Below are 16,758 nucleotides of genomic sequence, written 5' to 3'. Positions count from 1 at the left end.
AGCATGAATTGACATCTAATCTTTTTATAATTTTATGATAAAAAGGCAGTTTATCAATTTAACTTAAACTTAACATACCAGTAAATACATCATATTACATTAACAATTAGTGAAATTTCAAATAAACTTTTAGCTTCATGATACTACAAACAAAAAAAACATTAAATAAAAATTAATTTTAAAGATAAAAAAAATTACTTAATATATTGACTAAATTAGATACTATTTTAGAGACTAAAAAGAATTATATTATTGTTATGAAAGTAGTTTCAATTATTAATAAAATTTATAAATTAGTTTATAAATTGTTATCCAATTAGTTATCAATGTTTTAGCTATCAATTTTATAATCTAAACTAGTTGGTAGCTTGAACATTGGTAACTAGTTAGATATCAATTAACTAACATTAGTGCAAAAATGCTAATTTACAACAGTTAATATACAACGTTCTCTTTGCTCATTGCTTTTGTAATTTCTTCCTACCCTCATTGCTTATTCTTCCGCTTTTGTTATCGGCTTATTCCTCCTCCATTCTTCCATTGGTTTATTGCTCATTCTTCTATTGGTTCATTGTTTAAGGTTCTTGTGTGCTTCCTCACTACTGTTCTTTTTCTCGTTTCTATTATTGCTCTACCACCACGCTTCGCTTTCCCTCCACCGCTGCCCTCCACTGCGCTCCGCTTTCCCTCCACAGTTGCCCTCCACCACGCTCCGTGTTTTCCTCCACTGTGCTCCGCTTTTCCTCCACCACTGTCATCACCTTGAGGTCGATGTTTTTTTTTTTTAGTTTTTATAATAATTTATATATTTTAGTATTTATTATAATGTTGTATATTTTAGTATTTACAATTTTTTAGGTAATTATTATTAATTTATATTATGTTAATTGTAGTTATTATTAATTTATATTTTGTTTATTTATATTATGTTAATTGTTAGAATATAATTATTAATTAGTTAGATTATAACTAGAGTAATATTATTTTATAAATAATTTAATGATTTATAATTAATATTCTTGATTGAATTGTTTTTATGATTAAATTTGTTAATGTTATATTACATGTATATTTATAATTCTTTGATACGTGTTGGTATTAAGTCTGGGGGTGTTCAACCCTCGAGAATTGTTTTCGGTATGAGAGATAGGATATGTATTAGTGTTTGTAATACATTTTATCAATATATATAATTTGCTTCTTTGAATGAATGTGTTTGAGTTTATGTATCTATTTGATTGGGTTTAAATGAACAAGTTAATTAAGATGAGAAAATGCATAAAACACAATGAACTAAAAAAATGTCCACAATAGACGGTGATTATGACCATAACTATCGTCTATACCTCTCAAGGAAGGAGTATAAACAGCGGTTATGGTCATAATCGTCGTCTATACCTCGACCATGCACACATTTTGAGTAGTGACAGGGAAGGGTATAAACGACAGTTATGACCATAACCATTGTTTATACCTCGACCATGTGCACTTTTTTAACAGTGTCAGAGAAAAGTATAAACAACAGTTATGGTCATAATTGTCGTCTATGTGTGACTTATACACGACAGTTCTAGAGTCGTCGTCTATAACACAATAGAATAGACTACATGCTAATAAACATCGATTTCTAAACCACTATCTAATTGCTAAAAAATCGTTACCTTTGACATTTTTTGCACTAGTGTAATACCAATTTAGAAATTACTTTATAAATTTAGAAACTATTTAGATACCAATAATTTTTTAGTCTATAAAATAATATTTAATTTATTTAATATAGTAACTAATTATTTTTTGTCTCAAAAATTAGTTTCAAAGATAATGACTTTCTAGTAGTGTTACTCATACTTATTTTTTGATGTTATAAAAGATATATTTTTTTTTTCTACTAATCAAATGCATGAGAGAAAAATTGAAAAAGAGAAAATATGATATAAAGAAGTTCAATAAAAATAGTTTCATGTTTCTAAAATTGAAAATGAAATCAGTTTTAAGAAAATATAATTTTGCAGATACAATTGAAGAAAAGTTAGTAAACATCACAAATCAAAATAGGAAAGAAACTAATAAAAAAAATAATGAAAAAATGTGGTTTTATCTAGTGTTATAGAAAAAAAATATTGTGAAGGGGACTTGAGATGCCCTTTGTCAAATTGTATGTGGAATATTCTTAAAAAAACTTTATATTTTTTTAAATTAGTGAACCCACATTGACTGAAAACATCATCAACAATTTGAATGCCTTATTTGCGCAACTTTCAACTGGAGATTTCAACATAATTAAAAATATGCAAAACTTCTACTTCATAATTAAAAACATGCAAAACCTCTACTTCACAATTTACCTTATTCGTATTATTAACTCATCATCAACATAATCTACACTTTGTGGATGTTTATGAAGTTATTATTGAAGAAGCATCTACACAGAAGAGTAAGGTAGATATGGTAGAAAGTTTGAAGCAAACAAAACCTTAAACAATGATGAGAGGTACATTAATGGAATATGATTCCAATGGGATCCAAAATCAAGGTAGATCAAAGTCTTGAAGAAGGAAGATTTTCAAGTGTTAATTACCATTGTTGCATGAAAGGGCTCATAAAGAAATTTGGATCCAAAATTTAGGAAGTGTATATTCTTGAGTATGTTAACAATATGAAGGGGTATCCCTAATGGGATCTCACTACCCATGAGGTTCTTGTTAGTAAGTGATGTAACCATGAATGAATCATCATCATCTGAACTAACCCAACCTTACAAGAGGATGATCAGGAGTAGGGAACAAGATTCAAGGCTAGGTCAGACATCTCAGGCTAGGTCACAAGACCTCACCATTCATAAGAAGATTATCAAGAGAAAAACACTAAAACATGGGCCAGGATACCGACTATTCTTTCTTTTAATCTTTTTAAATAGTAGGTGTTAAATATATAACATAAACTGGAATCACATTAGTTCAAGAAGAATAACCTAGCTTAGGTTTTTAGAAACCTTAGTTGGAGGCGAATATGCTTAAATGTGTAAAGCATTATCCCATCTAGATCCACAATTAGTGACATATTTATAGGAGTTAAGCTAACTTAATTTGAATTTCAAATTTTACTCATTGCCTTAATCACATGACACCTATCACTATAAATAGGTAGTCATCCCTTCTTGTAATATGCATTGAATTTTGAGTAAAGAAACTCTCCTTGAGTGAATTTTCGTGTGTTCTAAAATTTCCTCTTAATCTTATCTTATATGGCTTCAAGTGACGACTCCTCTTCACTTATCTTGGATCCCTCCTCCAAGTGGCGTGACTACCTCCATGATTCCACCTCCATCGGATTCACTTCCTCCATCTAAGTGTCTTCATCCTTTCTATCTTGTTTTGTTCAATTTATTTTATTCATTGTCTTTACTTGTTGCTTCTTTTTATTTTTGTAATTCATCATCAATTAGAGTGTGTGTGTATTTCTTCTTTTCCTCTTTCAAGAGAACTTTCACATTTACTTAACCAATTTGTTAAATTCGTGTTCAGTGACGATCATCACTCAATTATCATCATAATTGTCAATTTAATTCCTAATCCAAGTAAAAACTATAAAAATATATGTAATTATCAAATCAACTAATATCAATAAGAATGTAGTCCGTAAAAAATAATTGAAAATAAGCATAAAAATGTTTGTTTTACAGTACAAAAAAAAAAATATATTTATCGACAGATTTTATCCACGGATCTAAATTCGTCGATAAATTTAGCATTACTTACATATATTATCTGCAAATTTCTATTAGTAAGTAAATTCAATATTATTATTAATATAAATATTTTTATTAACATTATTAATTATATTAATATTTTTTATTATAGTATTAATAATACTACAAATATTAATACAATTAATAATGTTTATAGTATTAATAATATTAACAATATTAAATATATAAATAATCTTAATTATATTAATAATTTTAATTTAATAATATTAGTATTATTCATAATATTAATAATATTATTATAATATGATTAACTATAAATAATAGTCGTAACTAATATTTATAAATAATAATAAATACTAGTTGTAAATAAAAATCATAAATAATAAAAAACAATAAAAAATAATGAAAAGAATAAAGAAGAGTATGCAAGATTATCATCGAATTTACTCAAATAGGTAGATATTACCTACAAATTAGTGGATAATATTTACCGACCCCAATTGGTGAATAATACCTATAACTTAAAGTGAGGGAGAGTTATCTTGAATTAAAGTTAATAAATATTATATAATTAATAATATTAATATAATAATATAAATAATAATAATATCAATAATATTTATAATATTAATCATATTATTATTAATAATATTACTATTACGAATAATAGTAGTAATAATAACATTAATATTATTATTAATAATATTATTATTAAAATGATTAATAATATTAATAGCATTAAAACTATTAATAATATTTAAAATATTGATAATATTAATAATATTTATAATTTTAATAATATTAAAAACATGATATTAATATATTAATATCTTAATCATATTAATATTAAAGTTATTAATAATATTAATATTATTAGTTTTATTAATATAACTAATATTATTAAAAGTATTACAAATTTATTATATTTTTAATATTATGAATAATATTAATTATATTACTAATGATAATATAACGATATTAATATTAATAATATAACGATATTAATAATATTAATGATATTAATAACATTATTAATATTAATGATATTCATAAAATAAAATGAATAATATTAATGATATTAATAATATTAATCATGTGATATTAATAAAAAATAGTAATATTAATTATATAATAATTATTTTAATAAGATTAATAATAGTATTAATTATTAATTATGTTAATTAATTAACTAATTATATTAATATATTAATTAATTAATTATATTATATTAATTCTCAACTCTATTAAAAGGAGTTATTACATAAGAAGTCCGCCACGGATTCCATCATTTTGTGTTGATTCCTCGTTTTATATGCTTTCAGGAAAGTTTTTTCTCAACAAAGTTCCCCTTATCATTTTTATCTTGCTTGTCAAATTTCCGAGGCATTTTTTGTTTGGGAGGACATGTGAAAGCTTTTAAGTAAATGACAAAGTATATTACTTTGTCGGGGTTGCTGGTTATTGACTATCAAGTTTGGGAGAAAGCCATTGTATTGAAAGAGGAAATTATAAAAAATAATCAATTATTTCTTTTTAAATGATAAAAAATAAGGTTTAAAGAATATGAAGGCAGAAAAAGGATTTTATAATACCGAAGATAATTAAAAAAAGTAGTGTTTACATTAATTTTATACAAAAGAGTATTAAGTAATAAAAAATATTGAAAAGAGGGTGTATTTCTTACGCAAGAGGTGTGTAAAAGAAACATAATGCCGTGAGTATAACCCAAACTATTTTATTAATTATCAGTATTATTGATGTAAAATTATATTATTAATCACTCATTATTTCTCTTAAAAATCTTAAAATCTAATTTAAAAATAGAGATTGAAAATATAAATTAGGGAAACAAAAAATACTCCTAACGTCTTATTTTAAAAAGTAACTCAAATAAACATGTTTTGTTTAAGTTACAAGTTCAGAATGATAGTATGATAATATACAAATTGATTCAATTTTCGTGCGACATACTTTATGGCAAACATTTGCACTAGAAAACGTATTAACGGGTTTCTTTAGTCTGTATATCAATTGAATTTCGATTAAAACAAATTAAACCGAATTGAATATAAATTATAGAGAATAAGATACCGGAAATCTTGTGCTAAAAGCATTCACTAAATTAATTTAGATCCAAGCTACAACTTTTCCAAAACTTAAACTCTACTCCGCCAGGGAAAATCCGTTTTATTTCTCGAAAACTGAAAGATAAAATGATCCGAGAAAGATAGTTTGCACCTAAAATTCTAACTTCTGATGAAGAGATACAAAGGGGGTTAACACCCCACATGTAACTATGTGTGCCTATATCCCCAGAGAGGAGCAACTCCTTTCCTGCAAAAAAGAGAGACTAAATAAAACATATGCAAAGTCTTCCAGACCTTTTATAGGCATTGCAATGAAAATGGACAACTAATGATCAACACAAACTTACCTTTCAAAGCTCATCTTTTCCTGTTTCTTGCTCATCTTTTACTTGTTCTTGATGAGCAGGTTTATCTTGTTCTTGCTGGGCAGGTTTGTCCCGGTTCTTTTCAATGAATTCTATGATGTCTTCCTTGGTCCTACCACCGTCGTATTGTGATAGAGTTCCACTTGATGACCTGAAGTACAGGGTTGGATAACCTTGGACCTCAAAGATATCACTTGGGATATCGTTGGCAGTTGCATCCTGGAAAGTGACAAACGACATGCAGAATGTAACCAAGCAAAAAGACCACGGAACGGTAATTAAAATATATTTCTTAAAGCTCTGCAAAATTATGCTCCAGTTTTATACCACCGCTTTCAGTTCACCAGTCAAAACTACTCCCCAGCATCGATTGACACGGATCTACTATCATAATTATCAAAAGCTGAAAACTTAAGACATTTCTTACCAGTTTGGCAATGATAACATTAGCATCACTTTGATATGAGATAGCAACTTCCTCCAATATAGGAGCCAACTGTTTGCAATGACCACACCAGGGAGCGTAAAACTCCAGCAGAACTGCAAGTAAGGTGTTTGTGTTAGCAGTTATCATGGACTGATAAAGGTTTACCACTAATTAACAAAAACGATGCAGATGTATGAAAGGTTCTACTATGAGCATAATTACTACCATATATAATCAAAGACAAATAGTTTTCTGAAGAAGATGAAGATGTCGTCATATTAGCATCGGCAGCTTAATTTTGTACACAAACATAAATATAATATGCAAAACTGTCAGCAAATTTGTTCACAATCAACCAGCTACTACCAACAGTCAAGAAAGCTTCAATTCCTTGAAAACAGTATGATTACAAGCTAATAAAAGCAAGAGAGAGTATTGGCCAGTATGATGCCACATACTATTTTGCTAAAATCTTTAGTCCTTTTAAAAAGAATGGATAAATTTTGTTATTCTTTTAATTTCATAAATGAAGAGAAAGACGTCTAATGTTTAACACACCTTCTGATTAAAAAATTCAAGTTTGCAAAACATAAATGATTATGCAACAAATGCCTATACAAACAGATTCAACATATTAAATGTGGTAAAAATATAAAATCATATCTATCAGCTTCAGGTAAAGGTTGGTGATATTACACAAACTAAAGACGCATTCATTATCTAAATTATCTAAATTGGACTGTAATGCTCCATCAAAAATGAGGAACAAACATTAGAAACGTGATATTTTTTAAGAGTACAGTGTGTGCCAAAATCTCTGATAATCCACGAAATAAAACCAAAAATAGAAAAAAAGGATAAGTATACCATTCTTCCCAGACTTGAAAACGATGTCCTGGAGATTCTCCCCAACTACCACTTTAACTGGTTCATTGTTAGTTTCAGGAATAGGTTCAGATTTCACATATGGTGCAATATTACCCTCCTGAAATATTCAGAAGGAAAATGTTAAGATTTATAACTTCCCAACACGAATAGCAGTCACAACATAATTTAAAATAAAGACTTCAGCAAACTGTTATATCCTAACCACTAAAAGTAATAAACCGGATTGAATTAGGCCTACGTAATAAGCCATTAAGAGAAATAAGAATAACCTTGTATGCCTTCAACCAAGTTGGAATGTGGTCGGCTTCCAAATTGGATTTAAAAAATTTCTTTCCGTCATTATGTTGTATGATAATTAAAGGTACTTGTTCTTCCTTCAGTCCAAAATACTGTCAAAACAAGTCATACTCACAGTCAAATATTGACATTAAGCAAACAACAGACAGTTATAGAATGTTACATATTTTGATACAAACCTGGAAAGCTCCTTGACTAGACTCAACATCTCCAACCAGAAAGCTTACACCCTGTTGTTTATATTGCTCAGCAGCTTCACGGTATTTTGATTTGAAAGATTCAGCACTTTCAGCAGTGAAGTTGATGAACATCATTGCCTGCCAATATCAACAATTTAAAAGTTTCTTGAAAACAGGATAAAATGGGCGGCACACAACCAAAACAAAGGAAATTATAAATATTATGGAACAGGAAGTGTAGAGAAAGGTAACAAATTTAGGAAAATGCTATTATGGTCAGATTACAAAAAGGCAAAAAGCTGCTAGTAGCCAAATGGCCGCCATTGAAAAACTCTATTTCAATCCATGCCCTGCTACTCAGCTATAGCAATTATTGAAACCATGGAGGTGTTTAACAAATAACAATTCAGCTGCAACAACGTAATTAATACGGAAATCTTCAGTTCAATATTGAAAGAACAAAATTGACTTAAACAGCCCATTACCTTTGCATTGGGGCTGTTGAAGAATTTAACAACAAAAGGGTGATTATTAGGATCATTGTTAAAGACAGTAACGACAGGGGTACTGGACTCCTCAACAAATTTCTCTAGGGTATCCACATGGAAATCCTGCAACCACAAGATAATTTTGTACACATCCAAAATTTGATTAAAACATCTAATAAAAATTGCAAAAATCATTCACATAAATCAACACTACCTTGGAGTCAACAAAAAGTTCATCGAACGGCTTGAATAACCTAATTAAAGGGCCAGCGACTGATGATTCACCTCTTGGAAGGTGTTTGGCATTCAGAGTGTGACCAAAGTCATACTCAGCACGCAACTTCTCTGCTAAGGCAATAAAGTTATCAAACTCCTCCCCAGAAAATTTCGGGAAAACTCCAACCTGAAATCATAGGAATATGTTATTATTACTGGCCAATATGAGTTTAAAAAAAAAAACAATTGATCACTTACAATAGCAATTTTATTTTCACCAATCAAAGCTGTAGCTTCATCAGCAGATTTAATTTCTGTTGAAGCCGGACCATTCTGTTTCTTCAAATAGTCAACTATGCCATCGGCTTCACGAGGACCCTTGTATTCTTGAATATTCTTTCCCCCATTCCTCACAATCTTAATTGTCGGGTATCCCTTAACATCATATTCCATTGCAAGTTCTTTGTTCTTCTCTTCATTGGCGTCAACTTTAGCCAAAACAATCGGAGGATCATGACTGCTCAAGATAGAAGCAGCTTTCTCAAACTGCAGAAACAAAATGCCAAAAAATCATCATCCGCACAATCCTACAACAAAAAATCAAAGGAAACCCCCAAATTAAAGGTGACCAAAATTACCTCGGGAGCAAGCTTCTTGCAGTGGCCACACCTGCGAAGAAAAAAAAAAATATCACGTAAAAACCGCAATGCACTAATAACATAACAATCGATGTGAGTGAATCCGATTCAGAACAATAGATTCAACATGCAAATCAAACACTGTCAATTCAAATCAAAACACGGAATTAAATCCAAAACACACAAAAATAAATCAGAGTAAATTGTGGACATCAGTATAGATACAGAATCACAACAGGAAGTTAACAAAAGCGAGATGTAGAACAAAGTCAAAGCAAATGTAACAGATCAGAAGGAGTAAACATCAAGCAGAAGATAAAAATAAACAAAAATACAACAGAATCGGAACATACCATGGAGCGTAGAACTCGATAACAATGAAATCGTGCTTGCTGACAGTGTCGTGAAAGTTGGTGTGATCCAGTGTGAGCACGAATTCCTTAGTCTCAGAGGACTCCTCAGCAGAGATCTGAGACGCGATAAGAGAAAGTGCAAACACGAAGAAGAAGGAACTAATCGAAACCCTACGCGCCATTGTTCCTCTGAAAAAGAAAAAGAAGCTGTGAAAGCAATTGGGATTAAGAGACGGTCACGGGAGGGGCTTTTGTAGGAGTTAGAAATCAGACCCAGAAAAAAAAAACAGCGCATGACACGTGCGCTATGTTTCTCAGATATTTTGAACTGTGGGTACTGCTAACGAATCTCATATCCCCACGTAAGCACTCTGAATGACGTGGCAAAATCTTATTCGACAATTCTTGTCACACAACATTTGTTTTAATTTTGGTAATAGGTTTTGGTGTTTTTATTGGTATGTTCTTTTCTTTTCCTCAGTATCTCTAGTGAAACGGATTGCTCTAAAGGGCTTTAATTAAGGGATAAATGATTCTGAGGGTGCTCATAATCCCCTGTGGGTGAGGTGTATATTAAACATTTTTGGCTTAATAAATCTGATGGATTTGAATCATTCCATAGACATTTCGCTGAAAGATTGATTAATGATTAAGGAAAATAGTTTATTCTTGACTAGTGGAAACACATGGATTATAAAGAAAATATTATTAAATTTATAAAAAATATGTTCATAATATGTAATTAGAAAATAAATAAATAATTTTTATAATTAGTAATTTATTTTACTGTAAGTACTTAATTGATTTTAAAAAAATTAAAAAATTTAATAAATAAAATATATTAATAAAGATAAAATCAATAATAAATTATATACATTAAAACAAAGATTACAAAACTGTTATAAGTCATCTATACTAATAGTTATAAATAACATCATTTCCGGACTCTTTTTTTTTAGAGAAATATTACTCTATAATTACATGCATATAAACTTTACTATAACTTTATAAGCAAAACTATGTAAATATATGTATACATAAAGTCTCCATAAGAATTTACATTATTAAAAGTCATATAAAAAAATAATTATTAAATTTATAAAAAAAAATATGTTCATAATATGTAATTATAAAATAAATAAATAATTTTTATAATTAATATTTTTTTTACTGTAAGTACTTAATTGATTTAAAAAATTATAAAATTTAATAAATAAAATTAATAAAGATAAAATCAATAATAAATTATATGCATTAAAATAACGATTACAAAACTGTTATAAATCATCTATATTAATAGTTATAAATAACATTTGATTCTTCCCCATTTTTTTATAAGACAAATATTACTCTATAAATTACATGCATATAAACTTTACTATAACTTATAAGCAAAACTATGTAAACATGTATACATAAACAAGTCTCCATGAGAATTTACATTATTAAAAGTCATATCCTATAGCTCCTATAGTTATCACATTAGTTGAAAGTCTACCAACTTTCACTACTCCAAACAAACAAAACAACTCAGGTAAGTTAATATAAATAAATCATCACACCATATTTACATGTATATAAGTCAATCCAATTAGTATCCATCACCCACAAATGACCACCCAAAAAAGGACACATGTATATTAGGCATACATCATAATCATAAAAATGCATCTTAACATTAATACACCTCAGGTAAATCATTAAATAATAACTAAATTTAGAGACAAAATTATTAAATAACAATTAAATTTAGAGGCAAAAAATAATTAGTTACTATATTAACTAAATTAAATACTAATTTAGAGAATAAAAAATTATTAATATCTAGAATAGTTTCTATTATTAATAAAAATTTATAAAATAGTTTCTAAATTATTATCTAACCCTTGACTACCTAGATTTTAATTACTAATATTTTAGATATAAAGACTAATTTAGAATATAAAGTAGTAGGTAGTTAAAACCTTGCTAGCTAAGGGTTATATACAAATTTAGAAACTATTTTATAAATTTTTATTAATAAGAAAAACTACTTTAGATACCAATTAAACTTTTAATTTATAAAATGGTCTCTAATTTAGTCAAATAGTAACTATTTTTTTTTTCAAATTATTTCTATTTAATATTTTTCTTGTAGTGATGATGTACCTTATATAAATTGAACACATTTATAAAAACATCTAACATCGCACATTCCAATATATTTTCGTTTGATTGAACTCATCTTGCTTAAGGAGCTTTTTATAGTAAACAAGGGCATTAATCATCTCACTTAAGTAATATTCTTGCCACTAGAGTGAAATACAACCTAAGAGTAACATCCCCTCTAAGTTTTCTTCTCTCCAACTATTGTTGAGTTCTATGCACATATACAAGACTTTGACATCACATTCAACCCAAAAGCTTAAGACAGTGACTTTGTGTGTCTTCTTCATTATATGTTGCTCTGTTTTACTCAATGTAAGACTCAAATTCATACTTTGACTCCTAATAATCTTTCCCTCAAGTGGTGTGTCCCTTTCACATCGGTACACTCTCCCTCGAGCAGGAGAATTTTTAACAAGTTATTATAAGGTGACCCTTGCTTATCGTTGCCATAATCAGACACACGTTTGTTCGAAACTCTTGTTAAGAAGACTTTCGATACAAGGAATCAACAACATTAGATGCTTCAACCACAATGTTAGAACCATCATCTTTAATACAACCGTTGGATTCTTTCGAGAGAGTTACACCTATAAAAAAACTATGACACCACCTTTAACCTAAAATCTTAAGGTCGTGAGTTTCTAGGTCTTCTTCTTCATATGATGCTTAACTTTCTCATTTTTACTCAATGTTCGTCTCAAACTCAAACTTGGATCCTAACAATTTTTTACCAAGAGAAAATTATGAATAGAGATGTCACTTAACCCAAGTCCAATTAGGTTAAATAAGAGAGTAAGACATTGAGAAAGGAAGAGAAGAAACCCTAGGAGGTTGTCGTCAAGGAGGCTCTCGATCTTCTTCTTTTACTTTCAATCATCTTTTGGTGCATGTAATGACTACCATGTGTGACTAATTCATTTCCTTTGGAATTGGATGTGATTGTTTCAAACTCCTATGTATTGAATTGATATTTATCTATAACATTGTACTCTTATTTGATATTGTTAATTTTATTTTATGCTTAAAGCTTAAAAATTTTATTCTTAATTTAGATCTTTAGAATTGACTGAGAAGTATTTCTGATGATCTGACTTAAATGAAAATATAATCCTAGGAATAAAATTATTATATATCTAAAGCTTTATAACATATTTTCTTAATCATAAGAACTTTTGCTAAATAGTTGAGGAATCAATGTTTAGGAGATGATTATTTCATATGTGAATAATCAATATGAATGACTATTTTTGTTGCATCAATATCAATTAAATAAGAATGGTGTATGTTTTTATTTACCAAAATACAAACGAACCAGAAAGATTAATTTCAATCACAATTCAACAATCAACTTTTCATACTCATTTACTTTGTTTTTATTGCTTATGACTCGGTACACTTGTGAAATTAAATCAACAAATACTCACTAGAAAACAAAATATCCTCCTATTATCAAAAATATCACATTAAAAAAAAAGTTACTCGAGAAACTTCAAGACTTTCAAATTCCATACCATCACTCCTAACATCATTCACCTTTTCGTTTGAGCCTCCATTGTTTTAAGTGTTCTTGCCAACATTTGAGCGGCAACCACTTGCTAAAAGTATTTAAACACCTTTTCCGTTGACATGCGTTACGCATTGTCTTTAAGACACTCGTACATAGTCTTCACCACTTTTAAGAGAAAAAAAGAAACAAACTAAAACTCAGGCATAATGAAACATACTAAAAGAATCTAGACTTTTTTTGGTTTAAAACAATCAATACTCTTCTTAACATTTAAATTTGGAAAAATTTATATGATCATTTTTTTTTATCCCAAAGAGAATATAGAGACAAGGTTTTCAAATGAGAAAATATTTAAAATAAAATAAAAAGAAAACATCTAACTTTTATTTTTAGATTTTTATTCTTTATTAATTTAAAATCGATTATTAAATAATATTGGAGTATTGGTTCAAATACATGTTTACTATTTTTTTTATATGTATTCTTCAATTAGTTCAAAGTTTTCTTTCTCAATCATCTTTAATTATCTATATTTTTAAATTTTTATATGGATATCTAAAAAACATTTATCCTGTTAAGCTATATTTTTTTGTTATAATAAATTTAATATTTTTCTAACTTATAAATATAAGTTAATATTTTAATTTACTTATTAAAATTTAAGATAACTTTATGCGACATTATTAATTATTTGTTAACATAGTATTTTATATTTAAATACAATTATTATGAATTGAATTATAATATATTTTTGGAATTGAATATATTTTGAATGTAGTTTTTTTAACTATATAAAAATATTTATTTATATATTATATAAAATGTACAAATTAGAATACTAACTAGATTTTAAATTAATATTGAAAATCCTTTAAATATTGTTGGTTATTACTTTATGTGATGAATAATTTATTCCAACAGAGTGATTAAAGAAATTAATTTTAAATATTTTTTTATTTTATGTAATATGATAACCTTTACATAATATAAATCATTTATCATAACTAATTTGAAAGGCAGAATTCTTAAATCAAAATACGAGTTTATAATGAATTAAGCAGTTTTATTCTACTATACTTGGATTATATTTCTTATTGTTGGTACAGGTTCTTTATACTACTTCTTTAACAAATATTTTTCGCGAAAAAAATGTGTGTGCTGACAAGTTGGCTAATTTAATATTTATTTATAGAGAATCATTTCCTTGGGTATAATAGACTTCCATCTAGTATGCTTTTAAATTTTTTTATGAATAGGTATAGTCTACCTATGTATCACTTTTGTTAACATATGAGTTTTGATATAGTTTCCCCATATTTTTGTATTTTCTTTCTTTTTTTTAATTACTTTTTTCATGTGATGGCAAATGTTGTTACTTGAGGTGTCAGTCTAACTCAGGTGTCAAGTTGCATAATGATGCCTAACATGAAAGTTTTTATATAAAAAAAACAGTTAAAAACATTTATTTTATTTTGAATTTTGACTACATTATAATATAATTTATACTTTCAAAAATATTTATTATTTTTTTTATAAAAACATAATAATTTATCTTAAAACTAACAGTAACAGAGGAGTTAACATCGTATGGACAACATTAAAGAAAATTATTAGATACAACCAATTAATTTTTGTAGCATATTAAAAAAAAGGATAAAAAAATTTAAAATTGAGTTTTAGTTTCTTTAGAAAAAGTTACTTGCTTTGAGTCTATGCAATTTTATTCTACACCGTTTTTATGTTAATAGTTCATATAATGTGTTATAGAATGATAAAGAATAATTTAAATTGCGTATAAAAGGTAAAGAGTAGTATTTTAAAATTAAAATAATAGAATAAAAATAGGTAAAAATTTGAAAGGTTAAAATGAAACCTTAAATTTTTTATTGGACAAAAATATAGTTGAATCCGTATCAAAACAATGTAATAATAAATCAAAATAAAAACTAACAAAGTAAAACTTATTTTGATCCTTCGAAGTTCTTAAAATCATGCGAGAGATTGGTCACCTCTAAATTTTAGACTTCTCAATTTTTCTTGCTTCTAATCATAGGAAGACTTTTTTATTTATTTATTTTAATTGAACATCCTTTTAATATTTGTGTCCACACCAGATTTATCTAACATAAGCTTCTTCTATTTTTGGGTCCATGGGAATTTAAAATACAGAATGACTTTACATCTTTTTAAAGTATAAAATCATATTTATATATTATAAATTAAGACATATAACTTAAAGAATAGAAGTTATTTTATTCTCAGGTGCAAATTATATTTTTATACAAAAAATAGTTTTTAAGCCATTAACAAAACTAAAGTGGATATTACATAAAAAAAATTATAATAAATAATAAACATGCCTATTAATCTCAATTGCAAACTTTGTATTTGAACATATCATAAATCCAAATTACAAAATCCAATTCATAATTATCCAAATCCATACTAATTTTGATCCATTTAAATGGATTTATCTCAAATCCAAATTGGATTTTAAATCCAAGTCGAATTGAGTCGGTATAGACCAAAGTCAAGCCAAGTTATTTTGAGCCAAAGTCGAGCCAAGTCAACCCTGGGCAGAGTCGAGCTGAGTGGCCGATATTGAGTCGACCCGAGTCGGCCGAGATCGATATTGACCGAGCTGGCCCATGCCAATGTCTAGTCGAGTCAGTCCAGGCTCATGTCGAGTTGAGTCTTTCAGGTCCGATATCGAGTTGAGCATGCCCGGGCCAGAGCTAATGTCGAGTCGAGCGGGCCCAGGCTGATGTCGAGCCGAGCAGGTCCGACTATAGGTTGATGTCGGCCTGAGCGGGCCAAAGTCGATATTAAGTCGAGTGGGCTCGGGCCCATGTCAAGCCGAGCAGGCTCGGGCAAAAGTCAGGCCAAGCAAGATCGAGACGATGTTGAGTCGTCCGGGCCCAGGCAAATGTTGAGTCGCTCGGGCCGATATCGAATCGAGCGAGCCCGAGCTGATGTCGAGTCGAGCGGGCTCGGGCCGATGTTGAGCTGAGCGGGCCCAGGCCGATGTCGAGTCAGGGGCTCGGGCCGATGTCGAGTCAGGGGCTCGGGCCGATGTCGAGTCAGGGGCTCGGGCCGATGTCGAGTGGGCTCGAGTCGATGTCGAGTCAAGCAGGCTCGGGTAGGGATGGCAAAGCGGGGCGGGTCGTGCGGGCCGGCCCGCAGGTAAAAAATGCGGGGCGGGATGACCTTTTCAACCCGCTAACCCGCATTAGCCCGCCCCGCATTAGCCCGCAACCCGCGCGGACCAGTTGCGGGGCGGGGCGGGCTGGCCCGCAAACCCGCAAGAAAAAAATATTGACACTTAGTAGCAGCAGGGCAACCTAAACTGGGTTTAGAAGTTATCCATGACCAAACCATCAATTGAGCCAAAAGTTATCTTATTTTTATTGTATTATTTTTATGAAAAATTAATTAATTAATTGTCATTGTTTTAAT

At 29.0% G+C, this 16,758-nt stretch overlaps 1 protein-coding gene across 1 annotated transcript; it reads right to left on the bottom strand.

Annotated features, from left to right (window-relative positions):
* Positions 1–5,797: 5,797 nt before the first annotated feature.
* On the bottom strand, positions 5,798–9,873 carry LOC137821963 (protein disulfide-isomerase). Its single transcript, XM_068626788.2, has 11 exons — positions 9,648–9,873; positions 9,295–9,325; positions 8,915–9,202; positions 8,655–8,843; positions 8,438–8,563; positions 7,953–8,090; positions 7,746–7,865; positions 7,456–7,573; positions 6,589–6,701; positions 6,144–6,380; positions 5,798–6,043 (listed from the first exon to the last, which is right to left on the bottom strand). Exons 1-10 carry the CDS (start codon positions 9,827–9,829, stop codon positions 6,147–6,149), a joined length of 1,539 nt encoding a protein of 512 aa, XP_068482889.1. The 5' UTR covers positions 9,830–9,873; the 3' UTR covers positions 5,798–6,043; positions 6,144–6,146.
* Between the last annotated feature and the right edge of the window lie 6,885 nt (positions 9,874–16,758).

The sequence above is a fragment of the Phaseolus vulgaris genome, chromosome 9, assembly GCF_051622355.1.
Source record: "Phaseolus vulgaris cultivar YP4 chromosome 9, ASM5162235v1, whole genome shotgun sequence".
NCBI lineage: Eukaryota > Viridiplantae > Streptophyta > Magnoliopsida > Fabales > Fabaceae > Phaseolus > Phaseolus vulgaris.
Note: the sequence above shows the minus strand (reverse complement) of the source record. Positions and strands in the feature narration are given on the sequence as shown.

Coding starts and splice junctions, on each gene's coding strand:
- LOC137821963 (XM_068626788.2), bottom strand. CDS start 9,829: ATGGCGCGTAGGGTTTCGATTAGTTCCTTCTTCTTCGTGTTTGCACTT. Junction 7,866..7,952: donor CTAGTCAAGGAGCTTTCCAG/GTTTGTATCAAA, acceptor TTGTTTTGACAG/TATTTTGGACTGAAGGAAGA. Junction 6,702..7,455: donor TTTCAAGTCTGGGAAGAATG/GTATACTTATCC, acceptor CCTTACTTGCAG/TTCTGCTGGAGTTTTACGCT.